The following is a 17,946-nucleotide window of genomic DNA, read 5'->3' as shown; positions in this document are numbered from 1 at the left end:
GTCCATAGCATTTATTTATTTATTGATCGATTGATTGTTGTTTGTATTCTACTCTATGTGTGATATGCTGGCATTCTTTAGCTTGTAGAAATGAAATGACAGAGAGGGAAAGGTGAAGAGATCTAACTTTGTTGGGCTGTTTGCCCATTTTTGGGCTTAATGTGCTTTGAAACATAAACCAAAACAGAGAGAGGGAGAGAGAAAATAAAAAGAAAGAGAGAAAGTTGAGCAACCACCAGTCAGTAGCTGACAGAGTAGTTATTCTGGCAGGGTATTAGAGTTTATCCTGCCTATCCTACTGCCTCATTACAGCCACAGTACTTTCTTGCAAAGTGCATGATTTTGTGCGTGCACGCTTGCCTGTGCTGTAGTTGCAGTGCCAGTTTTGGTGTGACGTCTGTGGTGGAAAAAAAGCTACTTCACAAAAATTCATTGACCTTGTAGCATGACCACAGAAGTTTTCAAATCTTAACTGCAGTAACAAAAATCATAACACAAAAAAACTGTGGATGTAAAACATCTCTTTCACTCAAAATTGAAATTGTTCCAAATGTAGAAACACTTGTAAAAACTACACAAAGCAAGGAAAGCTACTCAGGTAAAATAATGGGAGTCATCTTGCCACAAAACAATCATATAGCTCCTTGCTGTGCACCTCCAGAAGACCAAAACCTTTCAACATGTGCACTTCAAAGAGTGCAGTCTATATATGCTCTTGGGGAAATGGAAACCATGAGTGTGAATAGGCTTGCACTGTGTCTATGTGTGTGTGTTCCTATTTGGGAGAGTCACCTACATATCTGCAACAATGACATGGCCCAGTTATGAGGGTGCCCTGCTAATAGCACCTTTTAATTGTTCAACCACTTGCACACAGCACATTCATCAACCAAATGGCACAAAAGCAGTACAACCGGATCCTGAATAGCGCCTGCAGCTAACACCTACTGAACATACCGTCAACACCTATCTATATTGACTCTGCAGTTAAATGGCATATCACACATGGAGGCAAAACTTTTCTTCTTCAAAATAGTATATCACCCTTTTTGCATATTGTGACACATGACAAACAAGATATTCTGCACAGAAAAAAAGCCTGAGAATAGGAAGACAAAAGAAAAGAATTTCTTTCCTTACCTGTGACAGATATGGTCATGGGAGCTTCCAGGGCCCTGTCATTGTCCAGATCCCTGCTCAGCCTCAGGTCCCCAGTATCCTCATTCAACACCAGCAGACTGAGTTCATTTCCAGATTCAAACTTGTAGCGTAGTTTATCTGATACATCCGGATCATGAGCTGGTACCTTTCCTATTATTCCTGATGGAAAACTGTTAGACTTGTTGGTGACATAGTTGTTGAAAATAATCTCAAAGTTCTGCAGCACAGGCTCATTGTCATTCATGTCTACAAGGCGGATGTGAACAGTAGCCCTGCTCACTAGTGGTGCTGAGGTGGCCTGGACCACTATGACATACTCTGTTTTAGTCTCATAATCCAGGTCTGTGAGTGCAGTAAGGTCACCATTGAAAATGTCCAGCTGGAAAACTTCAGGAATATTTCCTTCCACAATCTGATACATGATCTGCGCATTAGTGCCCTCGTCAGGGTCAGTGGCAGTGATCCGGGCTACAGTGGACCCCACCGGACTGTTCTCCTCCACATCAATAAAAAGCTCATCCTTTTCAAACACTGGTGCATTGTCATTTATGTCTTGGACTATCACATGAATGGAAACAGCGGCTTTCAATGGTGGAACCCCCCTGTCCACAGCAAAGGCCTTCAGATTATACACAGGAACATTCTCCCGGTCCAGTTTGCGAGCAGTTCTGATGATACCAGAGTAAGGCTCTATGAAAAAATCCCCTTCTCCGTCATCGCCACCCAAAAATGTATAGCTCACCCTGCCATTCGATCCAGAGTCTCTGTCTGAAGCAGAGATCTGGAGAACACTGGTGTACACAGGTGCGTCTTCAAATACAGTACCCTGGTATATATCTCTGAGAAACTGCGGAGCATTATCATTAGCATCAAGAATGATAATCTCCACATAGGTGGTATCAGATTTCTGAGGAATGCCATTGTCTCTGGCAATGATTGCTAATGTGTATGAGGCCTGGTCTTCATAGTCAATCTCCATTTGTGTCGTGATGGCACCTGTATCTGGGTCAATTTTAAACTGAGAAACATTGTCTTCCATTACATACGTGATGCGAGCATTTTCCCCTGTGTCCTCGTCCGTTGCACTGATCACCACCACAGTGGAGCCCACCGGTTTTTCTTCACTGAGCATCACCTGGTAGTTGGCACTTTGAAAGACGGGCCGATGCGTGTTGGCGTCTGTCACATTGATGAATACCTGCGCAGTGTCATAGCGTGTTCCATCACTGGCAGTGACAGTCAGGACATACTGGCGTTCCTGCTTGTAGTCCAAGGGGAGGGCTAAGGTGATAAGGCCACCGCCGCTCTGGCTAGTGATGGCAAAGCGATTCCTGGTGTTGCCACTGGAAATCTGATAGGTCACCACACTGTTGATGTCCCTATCCACCGCCGTCATGGTTAACACACTGGTCCCCACCACTGCATCTTCATTGATTTTGAGTGAGTAGGTCTTCTCTGTAAATGTGGGCACATTGTCATTAACATCAAGCACTGTGATGCTGACACCGGCTGAGGAGGACATTACAGGTATTCCATGATCTCTTGCCTCTACACCAAACGTGTAGAAGTCTGTGGTCTCTCTGTCAAGCTCATCACTCACTGTAACCCAACCTGTGTTGTTGTTGATGGTGAATGGAAAACCAGGAGTGATGTCAGTAAGCTGGTATTCCAAACGAGCATTTTCTCCTGAATCACCATCAATTGCTTGAATATGGATCACAGAATAACCAATGGCCACATTTTCCAACACAGTAGCCTGGAAAGGTGTACTGACAAACATGGGGGCATTGTCATTCACATCTACCACTTGCACCACCACCATCCCTGTGCCATTTATCAGTGGAGGCCTGCCACCGTCCTGAGCCTTGATCCTCAAATTATACTCCCGAATCATCTCATAGTCCAGAGGATTGATAACATCAATCACACCAGTGGGGGAGTGAATGTAGAACTGTCCTTTAATATTCCCACTGATGATGCTGTAATGCACTTTGGCATTGTTTCCCTCATCTTTGTCTGTAGCCTCCACCTGGATGACTTTTGTGTTGACTGCCACATTCTCTGGGACCTGTATAACATATCGCTTTTCACTGAACTGTGGGTAGTTGTCATTCTCATCCTCTACAGAGATGTGGACAGTGGCAGTGGCACTGTGGGGACCTGGGTCTTTGCCCTGGTCATTGGCCTCTACAATCAGCTGGTACTGGGCCCGGGTCTCCCTGTCAGGCCGTTCTCTGATCCTCACAAGGCCATTACGGGGGTCGATTTCAAACACAGAGTTAACTCCATCACCATTCACAATCTTATAAATCATGTTGGCATTGGAGGGAGCATCCCCATCAGTTGCCCGGATTGTCATCACTTCAAAGCCCACTTCTATGTTTTCCCGGATGCTAACACGGTATTCATTTTGCTCAAACACTGGGCTATGGTCATTAGTGTCACTCACAGTGACAGTGAGGTATGAAGTGGCAGATCTTGTTGGGGTCCCATTGTCAGTTGCAATGACTTTAAAAACATGTGTGTCTTTGACTTCTCTGTCTAGAGCTTGGACGGTTGTTATGCTCCCTGTCTCCGAGTCAATGTTAAAAAAGTCATTGGACCTGCTGTCAAACAAGGCTTCCATGCTGTACTCCAGCCTCCCTGCCTCTCCATCATCCGGGTCAGTTGCTTTCAGGGTGATTACCCGCGTGCCCGCAGGCTCATTCTCGGGCACAGAAACCTGATAATTTGGGAGCTGGAACTGGGGCGATGTGTTTACTTGCCGCTTCCCCCTGCGGATCAATTTTTCAGACTTTCTCGGGACGTTTTCTGTTAAGGATCCAAGGTGTTTAGGCACATTTACAAGCTTTAAGCTCAGGTGTACAGAGAGCCGGCCGCCTACAGAGTTGTGCAATGCGCAGTGCAAATTCACCTGGGGTTGTCCTCTGTGCGCAAGGCATAACTCACTGGCCAGGAACAAATCTCCATGCCTAAAAACTGCACCAAAGTCTTTTCCAACACATTCAGTTTCCTTAAAGGCGATGTTTCCCGTAAAAGCAGGCAAACGTTCGATTACATTCAAAAGCAATTTACCTGCGGGTAAGCAGGAAGTTGCCTCCAATTTTAAAAGGTGTTTAATGTAAATGTCCGGCTTACCTGACAACGTCTTTCGCTTGTACTTAATAAAACAGTCCTGGCCATGGACAAATACATTAAACTGGGTCAGAACAATGTCCCCCGATGTTGAGGAACCTGTCTTGAAATAAACAGGCACTGGATTCCTCCGTGTGAGCGCACATTTAACTTTGTGGGACAGACGGACAACCCCATCGTGCCTCTCAACTCTGAAAAAGCTCTGGATGAATTTAGGTGATGAAGTCCTGTCTATTTTATAAGTCCATCCAGGGCCGAGCGACAGGTTTGCTAAAAGGGTCCCGGGCTGTAAAGTCTCTGAAAGGTGCATCTCCAAACATCCCGCAAGCGGCACGTTGAACAGGACACAAACCCAAATCCAGCATATCAGTAGCTCCATGCTTGTAAACTTGCCAATTCCCATTCAATTTCTCTGAAACTTCAAAAGGCATCAGCTCTCCCTCTCCCAGCACCGCGTTTTACTTTTATCCTTCATTGTGAAGTTTTAGCCTGGAAAAAGACGCTTAGTATCCATAGTAGAAGTGTATCCACGGTGCGCAGCGGCTGCCTTATCCCCACAGTTTAAAATGAGTACAAAATGGCTCCGTGACTCCCGTCCGCCGCCTCCTCCTCCTCGGAGGCGTATTACCATAAACCTGCTGTGTTCCCCCCTCTGGGATGCTTTCACGGGGGGTTTTTTTCTCATGGAGATTTAGGAAGTGGGCCTGTCTGGGTGACCAATGCGCGCAACTGCTTTGTTATTACAATTGAGTGAGATGAGTAAAATTCCTAATGCGTGATCGAGTCTCGCCGCCTGTTCAACTTCTGAATGTTGAATGAGTTTTAAGCGGTGATGGTGCATAAAACAGACAGGTAGTTGAACTATGACTTCAACTTTACATTTTTAGAATTATGTTGAGTACACGATTTTAATCAGCCGTTACTCTTCGATGAATATAGGTAATAAAAAAGGTAGTTTTAACAAGTAGTAGGTCGAAATCATCATTCAAATAACACGAATTGGTACAGCTTTATAAACCAAATTATTTAACATATCTCAGAAAACAGCTAAGCAAGCCTTCTTCTAGATACATTTTAAAAAGTAAAGAGTGCATGTTATCCTTATTGTGCACCTCATTTTTCTCTTTTCAAAATTGTTTTGAAACTTTGCACTTTAAAATGGTCATAGTGGTAGGTTATATTTACAAAGCCTATTTATATTCATAATATTTTATACTGTTATTAGTGATGTCCAAGTCAATATACTCTGTGTATTCTAATCAAATTTATTTTCTTCCTGAAATCAATTTTTATGCTGACAAACGACTAACAGGGAAACTTTTCAAACACGAGCAAAAATGTAATCTCTTCTTTGAACACAGTTTGTTGAAGTCAAATTTGTATCATTAGGTCATTACTGACACTATATTCATATTGTTTAGTGGAAACAATGACTCAAGCCTATAACAAGTTCACCCTGGAATTTATTTTGTCTAATAGCGCCACCCTATGGATAAATATCTGTAGAACAACCAATGCTCAGCTACTGTACATAGTGTATTTTATTATTCAGGACAGAATATTTAGTTATACAGCCCAATGTAAAATAAATCAGCACATCAGGGTTACTCACTAATACGTAAACGCTGACGTATTCACGGTTTGTAGTTAAGGGAAAAACTCATGTTTCACAGCTTACAATACCGTCTGAAAAGGCACTTTGAATTTTATTTCAGGACTTCTAAGCAGAGCGGAGCTTAGTCACCCGGGAGGAGCTCAGAGTAGAACCGCTGCTCCTCCACATCGAGAGGAGCCAGCTGAGTGGCTCGGGCATCTGTTTCGGATGCCTCCTGGGCGCCTTCCTAGGGAGGTGTTCCGGGCATGTCCCACCGGGAGGAGGCCCCGGGGAAGACCCAGGACATGCTGGAGGGACTTGTCTCTCGGTTGGCCTGGGAAAGCCTTGGCATTCCCCCGGAGGAGCTGGAGGAAGTGTCTGGAGAGAGGGAAGTCTGGGCATCTTTGCTTAGACTGCTGCCCCCGCGACCCGGTCCCGGATAAGCGGAGGAAAATGGATGGATGGATGGACTTCTAAGCAAATGATGAAAATACATATATATTCATAGAAACATAGATTCACTATGCATTGCAGTATTAACTGAGCAAGAACAGGTTTAACATTTTCACTGTCTTTTCCATTTTCTAGTTCAACTGGCAGATTTTAACACCGTGCTTGTTGCAATCTTTAGGTTAACTTGACATGTTTTTAAACATTCATTTCTACTAGGTTTTCCCATCAACTGGCTTTTGGATATAGTTTCTCCTTACAGGAGAAAACTCCTGTTTAACACAATGGCTCTATTTTCTACTTGACTTGTCCTACGCCTCCATTCCCCTGAGTCATTGACCTATGATTACAATAAAGAGCACAACACCAAAGGGATCACACTACCCAGTGTTCTTAAAAAAAAGAAGACATCTTTTCTTTCAGATTATAACAGAGTTGGGTATGGAGACAAAATATTGCCAAATAAAATTTGGCATCAGTGAACTGTTTTCCATCTACAGAATCTTTTAAGTGCTGAACCTTTTAAAATGGTGAGCTTGATTTCAGTTTGTGTTATGGCAACTCTACTTCAGAGGATAACCACAACTTCTGGCAATTATCCTTTAGTACATCTTACAGAAAAATGATTTTCACAATACATCCTGCACTTCTTAAATGCATCCATGAGATCATCCAACCTTTTCCCCTTAAATATCCATATTTCAAGATGCAGGTCTTCACCGCAACTATAACAGCACATGTAATGGTATAATGGAGGATTAGGGGAGTACAAATAACAGCATCCCATGTACAGTATATACACAAGCAGAAACAGATGTACTTCACCTGCAAATGACTGCGGTGGTGTTGATCCATTCCACAGTGTCAGACATAAAAGGGAATAGTTGTAAAAGCTTGATTTATTCTCAAAATAAAGTTTCTGCTGCTTACTAACCCACCTTATTATTAACATCTTATGTCCACTACATAACAGTTCAGGTGGTTCATCTCAGCAGCCAGCAGATAACCTCATAGTATCTAAACATAAATAGTAATGAAATCAATCTTTTTGTCCTTGTGTGCTGCTGTAAAAGTTGAGCATTTAAAACCACAATCAACTGCTAACAGGTTCCTGCATTAGGCCACAAAGCCCTGTGTAAGATGGAGATTATCTTTACGCACAGGGTGCTCTACCATGCAGAGTGGATTTCCAACAGGGCCAGGCTGTGAAGGGCATCTCAGCTGGCTGGTTCGGGGGTCATCTGCTCTCTGTGCTGTGCACCTGCTGTCAGCTGTTCTCGGCCCCGCATGAGTGTGTACTCAGTGGGCCCCAGCTGGATGATTTTCCCACTGCCCAGACACTCATTTCCTCTGTAAAGCACGGCAAACTGGGGACCAAATGAAAGGAAAAAACCATAATCACATGCAATGATACAGTAACACAGGAGAACTGTTTATATAGTATATATTTTTAAAGTTTCATGATATTATAACTTGCTGTATTAGTATAGGCCTAAGCAACTACACTGCATTTTCTATCACAGGTGTATGAGCCGTTACCTGTCCGGGTGTCAGAGCTCTGACTGGCTGGGACAGCGTGATCCACAAAGAGCCATCCAAATTCAGAGTTACAGTACAGGGAACTGGAAAGAACAAAAATGTACTATTTCTGGTTCAGTAAAGAGTGTATCACCTGCATTTTGCCTCTTCTTATTGCTTAATCTGCAGGCAGTGGTGTAAAAAGTTTTCAGACCCTTTACTTAAGTAAAAGCACTAATACCAAAGTATTAAACCAATCCACTACAACTAAAATTCTAAAAAATGTTACTTTAGCAGGTTGGATGTACTGCCAAATTCTCTGAAAGCCTTTGGAGATGGCTTATGATAGAGAAATGCACCTTCAATTCACAGGCAACAGCTCTGGTGGACATTCCTTCAGGCAGCATGCCAATTGCCCGCTCCCTCAAAACTTGTGACATCTGTGGCATTGCGCTGTGTGATAAAACTGCACGTTTTAGAGTGGCCTTTTATTGTGGCCAGCCTAAGGCACACCTGTGTAATAATCATGCTGTCTAATCAGCATCTTGATATGCCACATCTGTGAGGTGGATGGATTATCTCAGCAAAGGAGAAGTGCTCACTAACACAGGTTTAGACAGGTTTGTGAACAATATTTGAGAGAAACAGGTCTTTTGTGTACATAGAACAAGTTGTAGATCTTTGAGTTCAGCTCATGAAAAATGGGGGCAAACCCAAAAGCGTTTAGATTATTACATGTATATAGGATTTTACTGTTGCAGCTGATTAAGGTGTAACTAATTTTTAACTGTTTTATTCAGGACTGCTTGGTGTGGCCACCCAACTGTCTAAATATAAAAATTATTAAAATTAAAATAAAGTGCAGCCAATCCTCACATTTCTGAAGCTGGAATTAATCAACTAATCATTTCAGCTATACTTCTATATCCTATAATGTTAGGCAGCTGAATCTATAACAAATCATCATATTTGAGAAGCTCCGGTATATTTTCTGCGTATAACTCTTCATCTGTTCAGTAACTAAGTGGTCAAATAATTTTAGTGGAGTAAAAAACTGTGTTTCCCTGAAGCATAAAGTGGCATTGAAAAAGATAACTCAAATAAAGTACAAGTATCTCAGTTGTATTTAAGCACAATACTACCCCCCCACCACTGTCTACAGTGTAAAACTCACCAAGTGGCATCTGGTGGATGAAGCGGAAGTGACACTCCATCATCTGGGTCCTGGCTAGTTCAGGAGGTGGGTCGACTGTTATCCAGTGGAAGCGATCAGTCTGCATCGTGTCACAGAACAGAGCCGGGTGATTGGTAGTTGGAGCCTGAGCCACAAGAGATTTAGGGGATTAAGTTTTTCCTCAAGTTTCTAACTGTGTTTACTGGATAACTCCACCTAAAAGTGAGCAAGATAAATGAAAATCCCAAATGCTGCTTGGCATCATCTGTAAAATGAGGACATTCTATGCAGTATAAATGATGGTGACAACAGAAGGCAAGGAAGGTGGCTTCACTTTAACAACAGAAACAGTTTTTCTCACCACAAACACATCTCCAGTGTTGATGTCTTTGTCCACCACAAACCAGGCATCTCTCTGTCCTCCTATCCTTGCCCTCTGGCCTAGTGTCAGAGTGAACCAGCCTGTACAAACAGACACCGAAGAAAAACAGCAAGGGAAGGGACAGGATGTACAATTTTAAGTGCTATTAACTTAGAACACAAATGTGTAGAATTTGCATAAGGGTACAGAGAACACCAATGCAGAAAACAAGGGTTTGTTTTAATTGGCATATTATATAAAAGATATTAAGAGTCATTACATTCTGTCTGTGTGATGATTTGATATTTGAGAATCTCTGAACTATAAACATACCTTTGTGTGTTCCCATTACAGTTCCATCCTCAATGGAGACAAGGTTCCCTGGTTTAGGTTCTAGATACTGAAAACAGAAAAAACAGTACTGGCTTACAAGCATCTCTGACTAAATGATAATATTTGAGACTGTCCGAAATAAAGGCAATTGGCTCCATTTCAAACCCAAATAAACACAGATAAAAAGGAAGAATATGGAGTAAACAAGGTAAATATGCCAAATTGTTACATGGGAAAATACTTGAATGTTCAATTCTCACCTCCAGAATGAAGTTTTCAAAGTCTCTCTCTCCAATAAAGCAGATGCCCATACTCTGGAAGAACAGTAACACACTCGGTTTTATCTCAAATTGCAACTGCTGTGTATGATTTCAGACTTTATTGTTAGCATACAATGTGATTTAAAAACATATACTGTATTTATGACCTAAAACATGACCATAATTTGTGTGTGCACCTCTTTCTTCTTCAGTACATGGTAAAATCCAGCCTCAGCAGCAATCTTTTTCACAAACTCTTTAGTCAGTCCTGCAAGTGGGAACATGGTTTGTCGCAAGGCATCTTGGGAGATCTGACTGAGGAAGAAGGTTTGGTCTTTGAGGAGATCTGCTCCCTGGTACAACCTCACCGCTGGCAGAAAGAATAATAAATAATAAGAAAAAAATAAAAATGAAAAACACTTTTAAGACAGTCAGAAAGTCTGACCTTAAATTCAGCACTGGTACACTTTCACAGCCAGTTAAGACAAAGAAAGTGTGCAAAAATAAAGATCAGAACCACAGAAATAAACTGAGGAAACAGATGCAAACTGTTGCTGTGCAAACCATAGCGATGGGCCCCAGCCAATCCTATATCAGTATCGGGTAAGATATTGACGTTGGATATCGGACAAACATGGCAGATCCACTTAGCCATCCATATTCCATCCCGCAGTGTGTGCTGGACCATCAACCTGCCATAAGCTAACATACAGTAACGTAACATGAGACCTCACCAATCCAGACTCCATTCCACATCTTCTTCAGTCCGTAATCAAGTGAACAAATAACATTAGCTGTTGGTTTGACTAAAATGTTGTTTGTTTGCAGATATTTTAGCCTGGAAACACCAAAAAGCAAGACAGCAACTTGTAACGTGTAAAGCCAGCATGCCGAGGGGTGGAAGTATGGTTGTGTCGTACCATACAATCAGTTTAATCAAGTACCTGCAGAGGTTTGGTTTCACGTCAAAGAGTACCAGAAATTCATGTTAACCAACAGACAAGACACCACCATTCAGGACCCTCGCTGATGCTTTGCACAAACACATAAGCCTCCAGCAGACAACCCAAACACTAAAGGAATTACAGAGAAGTTGCTCAACTTCGATATACTCGAAGACCAACCACTATCTGTATTTTGCAGCCCATTGGAGCACTTAAAGCCCTGCTATAATCTGCCATTCAGAAAATACATTACAGAGACTGCTATACCCAAACTATACAACCGAGTGTCATCATAGTTAGCGGCGCAGTTAGAATATGTTAAAGCCATGAGCGGCACAACTGATATTTGGAACTCAGATGTGAGCAGCATCGAAGGTGATCCTCTGTATTCACTTGTCACTTTACTGGACCCTCAATACAAAGACAGGTGAGCAGGATTTTTTTTTAATAATAAATTATTAATGCCCTAAAACTGGCTACATTTTAAATAATAAATGTGAAATCTTGCAAAACCAAAGCTACAGGTTTATTTCTAACCCAAAAATGGAGATATGTAAAGGTGCAATAATTTGGAGAAGTGTTTGTCCTCTGACCTTCTAGTGATTGCACTTATCCAGCTTTACTCATATTTAATATTTTGTTTGTTAGTGTTGATTGTTTTACTGCAATGAAACAGCTCTTGCACTGGAATCTGTGTCGGTATCATCAGTTGTGTATTGGAATCAGATTGGAACTGAAAAAATGTCGACTGGCCCATCTCTACATTAAACTAGGGAGAAAACAGACAAACACTTACGCCTTCTGATCTCAAATCGATCTCTGAAGAGCGTGGTAGGACGAGCTGTGTGTGTCTGTTGGAAAACATCTTCGTCTTCCTGTGACGACCTGGCATAGTGGCCTGTTGCCATGGCATCAGCACCTGAACAGCACGCAACAAGTTAAACATATGTTAAGATGCTTAGAATGAGTTTGTTAGTGCATGGCCAGATTATGGTTACATACCCAAACTGTTGATGGCATACTTGTGGAAATGATTGAATTTGATGTATTTGTTGCAAAGTATATCTGGGTTTGGTGTCCCGCCCTTCTCATATTCCAACAAAAGATTACTGGAAATGAAACAATGATACAATTACAGAAAAGAAGGAAAAACCCATATAGGTAAATATTATTTGTTCAGGTCAGATACAAAATACCTGAAAACTTCATTCCAGTACTCTTTGACATAGGACACTTGATGAAAAGGGATGTCCAGGGCCTGACACACCCTGTAGGCGTCCTCACAGTCCTTCTCTGTAGTGCACAGCCCTTTCTCATCCAGAGAGTCCCAGTTCTTCATAAAAACCCCCGTCACACTGTATCCTTCAGTGAACGAAAAGACAATTGATGTGTGATTATGCTAGCACATTTGGCAACAGTTTCTTTTTCGCCTTTAGCGGTTGCAACTACTTATCTAACCATCCTGCTTTAACATGACACTTCAGATGTAATTCTGTGTGAATTAGTCAGATACGACAGCTTTTTCTCACCTCTTCTCTTGAGGATCAACGCCGCGACACAGCTGTCAACACCGCCAGACATGGCACACACCACATGCCTTACAAGACCCATGTTTAGAAACGATATGCCCTTTAATTAATGTGTTTTTGCTAGTGTAACAAAGCCAAATTCTCCGTTGCCACAGTTCTTCTTTAATACATCCAAGGATATCAATTCTAAGACCTGCCATGTGTTTGGTCCGTTTAATAATGATGCCCGTCTAAAAACACAGCTCACACGGGAACCATCACACTGATGGGAACTCAAATGTTGTTACACCGAGAACATTACGGAACTGTGGTCCTTTAGAGTTCAAGAGAAATCCAAACGAATAATAAGGTCAGTAGGAAATAAGCCAAACACACTAAACGCATTTTCGTTACAGAGTCTTTAAATTAACGACTTTTACTCTGCCCCCAGGTCACGATGCCCAGGGGGCAGATTAAAAGTCGTTAATATAACGACTCTGTTATGAAAAAGTAGGTTTGTAATTCAACGTTAATTCTCCTTTATTAATGAATGTGGTGGAGGTATGGGTGGACTACTCATGTCTATTGTCAGCATAGACCAACTAAAATCCTTAAATCATAGCTGGCTAATTATATTCCGTAATAATTTACAATATAAATCGGATTTTTTTTTTTTTTTACAGGGGATGAACAAGAGTAGGTGTAGTGCCAGGACTACTTATTATGATATAGGTCATTAATTTATCAAATGCATATTGTTTGTTTCTGACACAGATGGGTGAGGTATCCGCAGATGCTGTCACTCTGAATCTGCTGAGAGAAGCCATGGAGACTGTGAGGAGCAGCCCCCTGGGCATCATCAACACTCCCTTGATCCCCTGGTGCCAGACCACCCTGCCTCTCAGCATTGACTGCAACATCTTTTTAAAATTGGAAAACATGCAGAGAACTGGTTAGAGGAAACCAATTAGACTCAGTAACGAGAATCTCACATACAGTAATGGTGTCTTGCAATTCTGAACTGATTTGGTGACATACCCACATGTGTTTGATTGACAGGGTCTTTTAAGATCAGAGGAGTGGCCAATCAGTTCACTAAGAGACCAAAGGGTTTACATTTTGTGACCATGTCTGCAGGGAACTATGGGAAATCTTTTGCATATGCTTTAAAACACTATGAGTCAAAGGGCAAGGTGGTGATGCCAGAAACTGCTCCAGTGTCCAGAGCCAACCTCTTACAGGTGAGAGATCATCTGCTGATTGACTGAAAAACAGACTTAAGCCTTGATCGTCAAGATTAAACACACTAAAATAAGATCACTGGTAGTAAAATGTTAAAGCAAAAACTCATGTATTACATGTACAAAAGTGTTGTGATATCATGAGATAGTTTTCTCCACTAAACCTTACAAAATAGGTCTGGCATATTGTAGGTATAGGTGTGTTGCATTGTTTTTTACATATATGGCATCAAAATTGCAAGCCATCCAAGCTATACAAAGCATTAAAATTTCACCCTGGTTACATTTTTTAATATCAGACCTCAACTGTTTAGAGCACTCCAAACTGAAAAGTCACAACAAAAATATCTCTTTCTTACTTCTTATTATTTTTTGTCAGAGTCATAAATCAGCATCACACCTACGTAAGGCACTTTAAATACCAATTTTCAGATTGTTTTATTGTAATTTTTGTCCTAAGAGTTTTGGGGTGGAGGTGGAGCGAGTTCCCACCTCCAGTCTGATGAATGTGGTGACCCGCTGTGTTCAGGAGGACAAGATGATCTTCCTGCATTCCTATGATGACCTGGATCTAATAGCAGGACATGCCAGGTACTCTGTAATCTGCGATTAGACAAGAACATAATCATAATCTAGTGATATTTTGATATAACTGTTGACTTAAACTGTCAGTTTAAGTGCTAGTTAAAATCTGTGTGTATTTATGTGTCTAGTCTCGGTATGGAGGTGCTGGAGGTAAATTCTGACCCCGATGTGGTGGTGGTGTGCTGTGGTGGAGGGGGTCTGCTAGCTGGTGTAGCTGCTGCCATCAAACTATCAGGCTGTGCTAAAACCAGAATATATGGTGTGGAACCAGAAGGAGGTAAAATCTTACCAACACCTGCAAAACAGGTGCAGCCATAAGCTTTGAATTTGATGTGAGTTTGTGTTTCTGTTTAAACTCAGCCTGCACCATGTACAAAAGCTTCATTGAGAAGAAACCAGTGGGCATGGACGCCAAGAGCATTGCCTCAGGTCTAGCACCACCTTTTGCAGGTACTATGCTAAAGATTTTGTGGCCAAAATTGGCTACCAAGACCTTGTCACTATTGGAAAAATAGTGACTGTGATGGAAATATCACTATGACCTCTGTGTTATCCCTTCTCTGTAATGCAAACTTTAGTATTACCTATTATACCTTGCTAATTGATACAAGACTAACAATTTTTTTTAACTATGTTAGCAATGCATATCTAAAACAGAAGAGAAGCGAGTCAAAATCAGACAAAAACTCTGGACACCATGTTGCATTTGCTGTTCTAATTTGTCTCTCTTTTATTTTCTTTGCATCCCAGGCAGGCTGCCCTACGAGCTGTGCCAACGTTATGTGGAGGCGATCGTTCTGGTGAGTGATCAGGAGATCAAGGCGGCAGTGTCCACTCTCTACAAGTCTGGACTGGTAGTGGAAGCATCAGGCTCTGCTGCCTTCGCTGCCATTGTCAACAACAAGATACCTGAACTGGAGGGGAAGAATGTTGTATGCATCATCAGCGGAGGGAACATTGGAAAAGATGAGCTTGCTGACTTCCCAGACTGACAGGCATCTCGGACATTATTCTGTATGAGCAATTCTGACTAGCTTGTGCCAATATATGGATACTGGGGAGGAATCTAGAAGTAACTGTATGAAATAGTGAGTTTATGTTGCATTATCTTTGTTCTCATGGGGTGGAGATGAATCTTTATGAAATACCTTTTTATCTAACCACAATATGAATTTTCACAAACTATAACAAGTTTCTTAATAAGCATTGAAAGTGCCATAAATCGCTAGTAATTGATTATACATTTCATTTCAATGGAAATTTTTTCCTTCACTGTATTGAACTGGGGTCTCTTCTAATAAACACCTCAATGTCATTTTATTTTTGGTATGCAAATATTATGCTCTCAGAAAAACTTAGTGAAAGTAAAAAAAAGCAACTGTTTAGCATGAAAAACATCCAAGCTCAGGCTGTGTGATGCTCTGACACTTTAATTTTTTGACTGTTAGATTAAACTTGAATTGAAAAACAGGTCATTCAAGGTGATTTAAAAGAGCAAAGCAGAATGCAACAGTTTTAGACAACCAGTATGTTTAATGTTCTTCTTAAGCTGACAGAGTTTGATTGAAATTCAGCTTGACTGCATGTTTTTCATATCAGTGCTGGGGGTTGTGGAAATATTGTTATAAATCCCCATAATATGCAACAAAATGGACTAGATTTGGTTGTGGATCGTCTCACGGAGGACTGACAGTGGTGTGGTGATTAAAACAAACTTGGTTGGATGATAGCATCCTGGATGCTGCGGTGGAGCTGGATGGACGCTCCTTGTTTTGAGCAGACAGGACTGCAGCGTCTGCTAAACAAAGGGGCAGAGATCTGGCGCTGTACATCCACCACTTCTGGTGCACAGCTACGACCATCATTGGAATGCACTGCTCACCCGACTTGGAATATCTGGCAATGAAATGCAGACCCTTCAATACGGTGAGAGTTTTGCTCAGTCCTGATTGTAGCCATCTATATACCACCACAAGCTAGCGCTGGAGGAGCTGTACTGCCTGATCAGCAGGCAGATGAACACAAACCCAGAAGCAGCTGTGATTGTAGCTGGAGACTTTAACCATGTGGAACTTAAAGCAGTGGTTTCCCAAATTCCACAGATTCATTAATTTTCCAACCAAGGACAATAATATCCTGGATCAAGTTTATTGCAACATCCGGGGAGCATACAAGGCCATAGCAGCTCCACACCTGGGCATGTCAGATCACATCTCTGTGGAGCTGATCCCAGCATATAAACATCTGATCTGCAGGACAAAGCCAATCAACCAAACCAGACTTGGAGGCTTATACATCAGCTGTTCTGGACTATGCGCAGTTCTGTACTGATGCTGTCCTACCTACAAAGTCCATCAGGGTTTTTTCAAACAAGAAACAATGGTTGGGCAGTATAGTGTCACCTCTACTCAAAGCTCGGGACGCTGCCTTCAGATCAGGTGACAGGCTGGCCTATAGCAGGGCCCGGAAAGAACTAAAGAAGGACATCCGGCTGGCCAAATGCAGGTACAAACAGCGCATTGAGGGGCACTTCATGAATAACAACACACAGAGTATGGGGAGAGGCATCAAAACAATAACAGACTATAGAGGCAACAACCAGCGGGTCAGCCATGATCCCACCCTCCCTGGCACTCTGAATAGTTTCTTTGCATGCTTCGATACACCTGGTAGCAGAGGAACTGTACATCTCCCTCAGCTTGAGGAACAGCCCCAGCCCTCCACCCTGAGGAGGATCAACACCAACAAAGCTGCAGGACCAGACAGTGTGTCAGGTCGAGTTCTGAAACTACAGTATATGCTGACCAGCTGGCAAGAGTTTTCCTGGACATTTTTAACCTGTCCCTGCATCTTGCTCCAGTCCCTGTGTGCCTCAAGTCCTCCATCATTGTGCCTGTGCCCAAGAAATCAGCTGTCACCTGCCTCAATGATTACCGCCCTGTTGCTCCCAGTAATTATGAAGTGCTTTGAGAGGATCTTCCTAAAATACATCAAAGACGTCATCCCTGTTGGTCTGGACAGCCATCAGTTTGCCTACAGAGAAAACTGATCAACAGGGGATGCTGTCTCAATAGCACTACACACAACCCTGTCCCACCTGGAGCATCCTAACACTTATGTCAGGATGCTATTTGTTGACTTCAGTTAATACTGTAATCCCCAACTGGCACTGAAACTGCACAATCTGGGAATACCTGCAGTACTGTGTCATTGGATTAAGGACTTTCTCACTAACAGGTCTCAAGTGGTGAGAATCTGAAGCTGCACATCATCCACACTGGTCCTGAACACAGGCACACGGCAGGGCTGTGTGCTCAGCCCAGTTCTCTTCGCACTGTTTACCCATGACTATGATGCCATTCACTCTACAGACAGTTGTGAAGTTCGCAGACGACACCACCGTAGTGGGTCTCATCTCAGACAATGATGAGACTCACTACAGAGAGGAGATCCAGCACCTGACAAGGTGGTGTTCAGATAACAATCTTGTCCTGAACACCAACAAGACTAAGGAAGTCATTGTGGATTATAGGAGGTCCAGGAAGACAAAATATGCTCCTCTTCTCATACACGGGGAGGTGGTGGAGCAAGTGGATAACATCAAGTTCCTGGGCATCCACATCACATCTGACCTAACCTGGTCTCTGAATACATCCTATCTGGTGAAGAAAGCCCAGCAAAG

General features: G+C 42.3%; 3 protein-coding genes across 9 annotated transcripts in view; 1 reads left to right on the top strand and 2 right to left on the bottom strand.

Annotated features, from left to right (window-relative positions):
• The window catches only part of celsr1a (cadherin EGF LAG seven-pass G-type receptor 1a), a 110,187-nt gene extending 105,277 nt beyond the window's left edge, over positions 1 to 4,910 (bottom strand). For all 5 annotated transcript variants that reach the window (XM_020601361.1, XM_020601360.1, XM_020601363.1 and 2 more), the window contains exon 1: positions 1,141 to 4,910. In XM_020601361.1, coding sequence (XP_020457017.1) covers positions 1,141 to 4,699 — 3,559 coding nt within the window. In that variant the 5' untranslated portion in view covers positions 4,700 to 4,910. The remainder of the gene's footprint in view (positions 1 to 1,140) is intronic.
• Positions 4,911 to 6,435: 1,525 nt separating this feature from the next.
• On the bottom strand, positions 6,436 to 12,679 carry trmu (tRNA 5-methylaminomethyl-2-thiouridylate methyltransferase). Of its 2 annotated transcripts, XM_020601497.1 has the most exons (11): positions 12,460 to 12,678; positions 12,127 to 12,292; positions 11,933 to 12,039; positions 11,727 to 11,849; positions 10,184 to 10,356; positions 9,987 to 10,040; positions 9,727 to 9,793; positions 9,394 to 9,494; positions 9,033 to 9,177; positions 7,880 to 7,962; positions 6,436 to 7,707 (listed from the first exon to the last, which is right to left on the bottom strand). In XM_020601497.1, exons 1-11 carry the CDS (start codon positions 12,539 to 12,541, stop codon positions 7,558 to 7,560), a joined length of 1,251 nt encoding a protein of 416 aa, XP_020457153.1. In that variant the 5' UTR covers positions 12,542 to 12,678; the 3' UTR covers positions 6,436 to 7,557. The 2 variants fall into 2 exon arrangements, with proteins under 2 accessions (XP_020457153.1, XP_020457154.1); XM_020601498.1 differs by lacking the exon at positions 7,880 to 7,962 and having other exon boundaries at positions 7,590 to 7,707; positions 12,460 to 12,679.
• Positions 12,680 to 12,708: 29 nt separating this feature from the next.
• Positions 12,709 to 15,584, top strand: LOC109960985 (L-threonine dehydratase catabolic TdcB). 2 transcript variants are annotated; one of them, XM_020601501.1, is made up of 7 exons: positions 12,709 to 12,808; positions 13,213 to 13,390; positions 13,498 to 13,679; positions 14,209 to 14,270; positions 14,393 to 14,541; positions 14,625 to 14,714; positions 15,015 to 15,584. In XM_020601501.1, the coding sequence occupies exons 2-7, from the start codon at positions 13,213 to 13,215 to the stop codon at positions 15,254 to 15,256; spliced, it is 903 nt and encodes a 300-aa protein (XP_020457157.1). In that variant the 5' UTR covers positions 12,709 to 12,808; the 3' UTR covers positions 15,257 to 15,584. The 2 variants fall into 2 exon arrangements, with proteins under 2 accessions (XP_020457157.1, XP_020457155.1); XM_020601499.1 differs by having other exon boundaries at positions 14,140 to 14,270.
• The last annotated feature ends 2,362 nt before the right edge of the window (positions 15,585 to 17,946 follow it).

The sequence above is a fragment of the Monopterus albus genome, unplaced genomic scaffold (assembly GCF_001952655.1).
Source record: "Monopterus albus unplaced genomic scaffold, M_albus_1.0 scaffold51.1, whole genome shotgun sequence".
NCBI classification, from domain to species: Eukaryota; Metazoa; Chordata; class Actinopteri; order Synbranchiformes; family Synbranchidae; genus Monopterus; species Monopterus albus.
Note: the sequence above shows the minus strand (reverse complement) of the source record. Positions and strands in the feature narration are given on the sequence as shown.

Coding starts and splice junctions, on each gene's coding strand:
- trmu (XM_020601497.1), bottom strand. CDS start 12,541: ATGGGTCTTGTAAGGCATGTGGTGTGTGCCATGTCTGGCGGTGTTGAC. Junction 10,357..11,726: donor TCGATTTGAGATCAGAAGGC/GTAAGTGTTTGT, acceptor TCTTTCTGCCAG/CGGTGAGGTTGTACCAGGGA. Junction 9,495..9,726: donor TGTAATGGGAACACACAAAG/GTATGTTTATAG, acceptor CTGTTTGTACAG/GCTGGTTCACTCTGACACTA.
- LOC109960985 (XM_020601499.1), top strand. CDS start 13,213: ATGGGTGAGGTATCCGCAGATGCTGTCACTCTGAATCTGCTGAGAGAA. Junction 13,680..14,139: donor CCAGAGCCAACCTCTTACAG/GTGAGAGATCAT, acceptor TTTTGTCCTAAG/AGTTTTGGGGTGGAGGTGGA. Junction 14,271..14,392: donor CTAATAGCAGGACATGCCAG/GTACTCTGTAAT, acceptor TTATGTGTCTAG/TCTCGGTATGGAGGTGCTGG.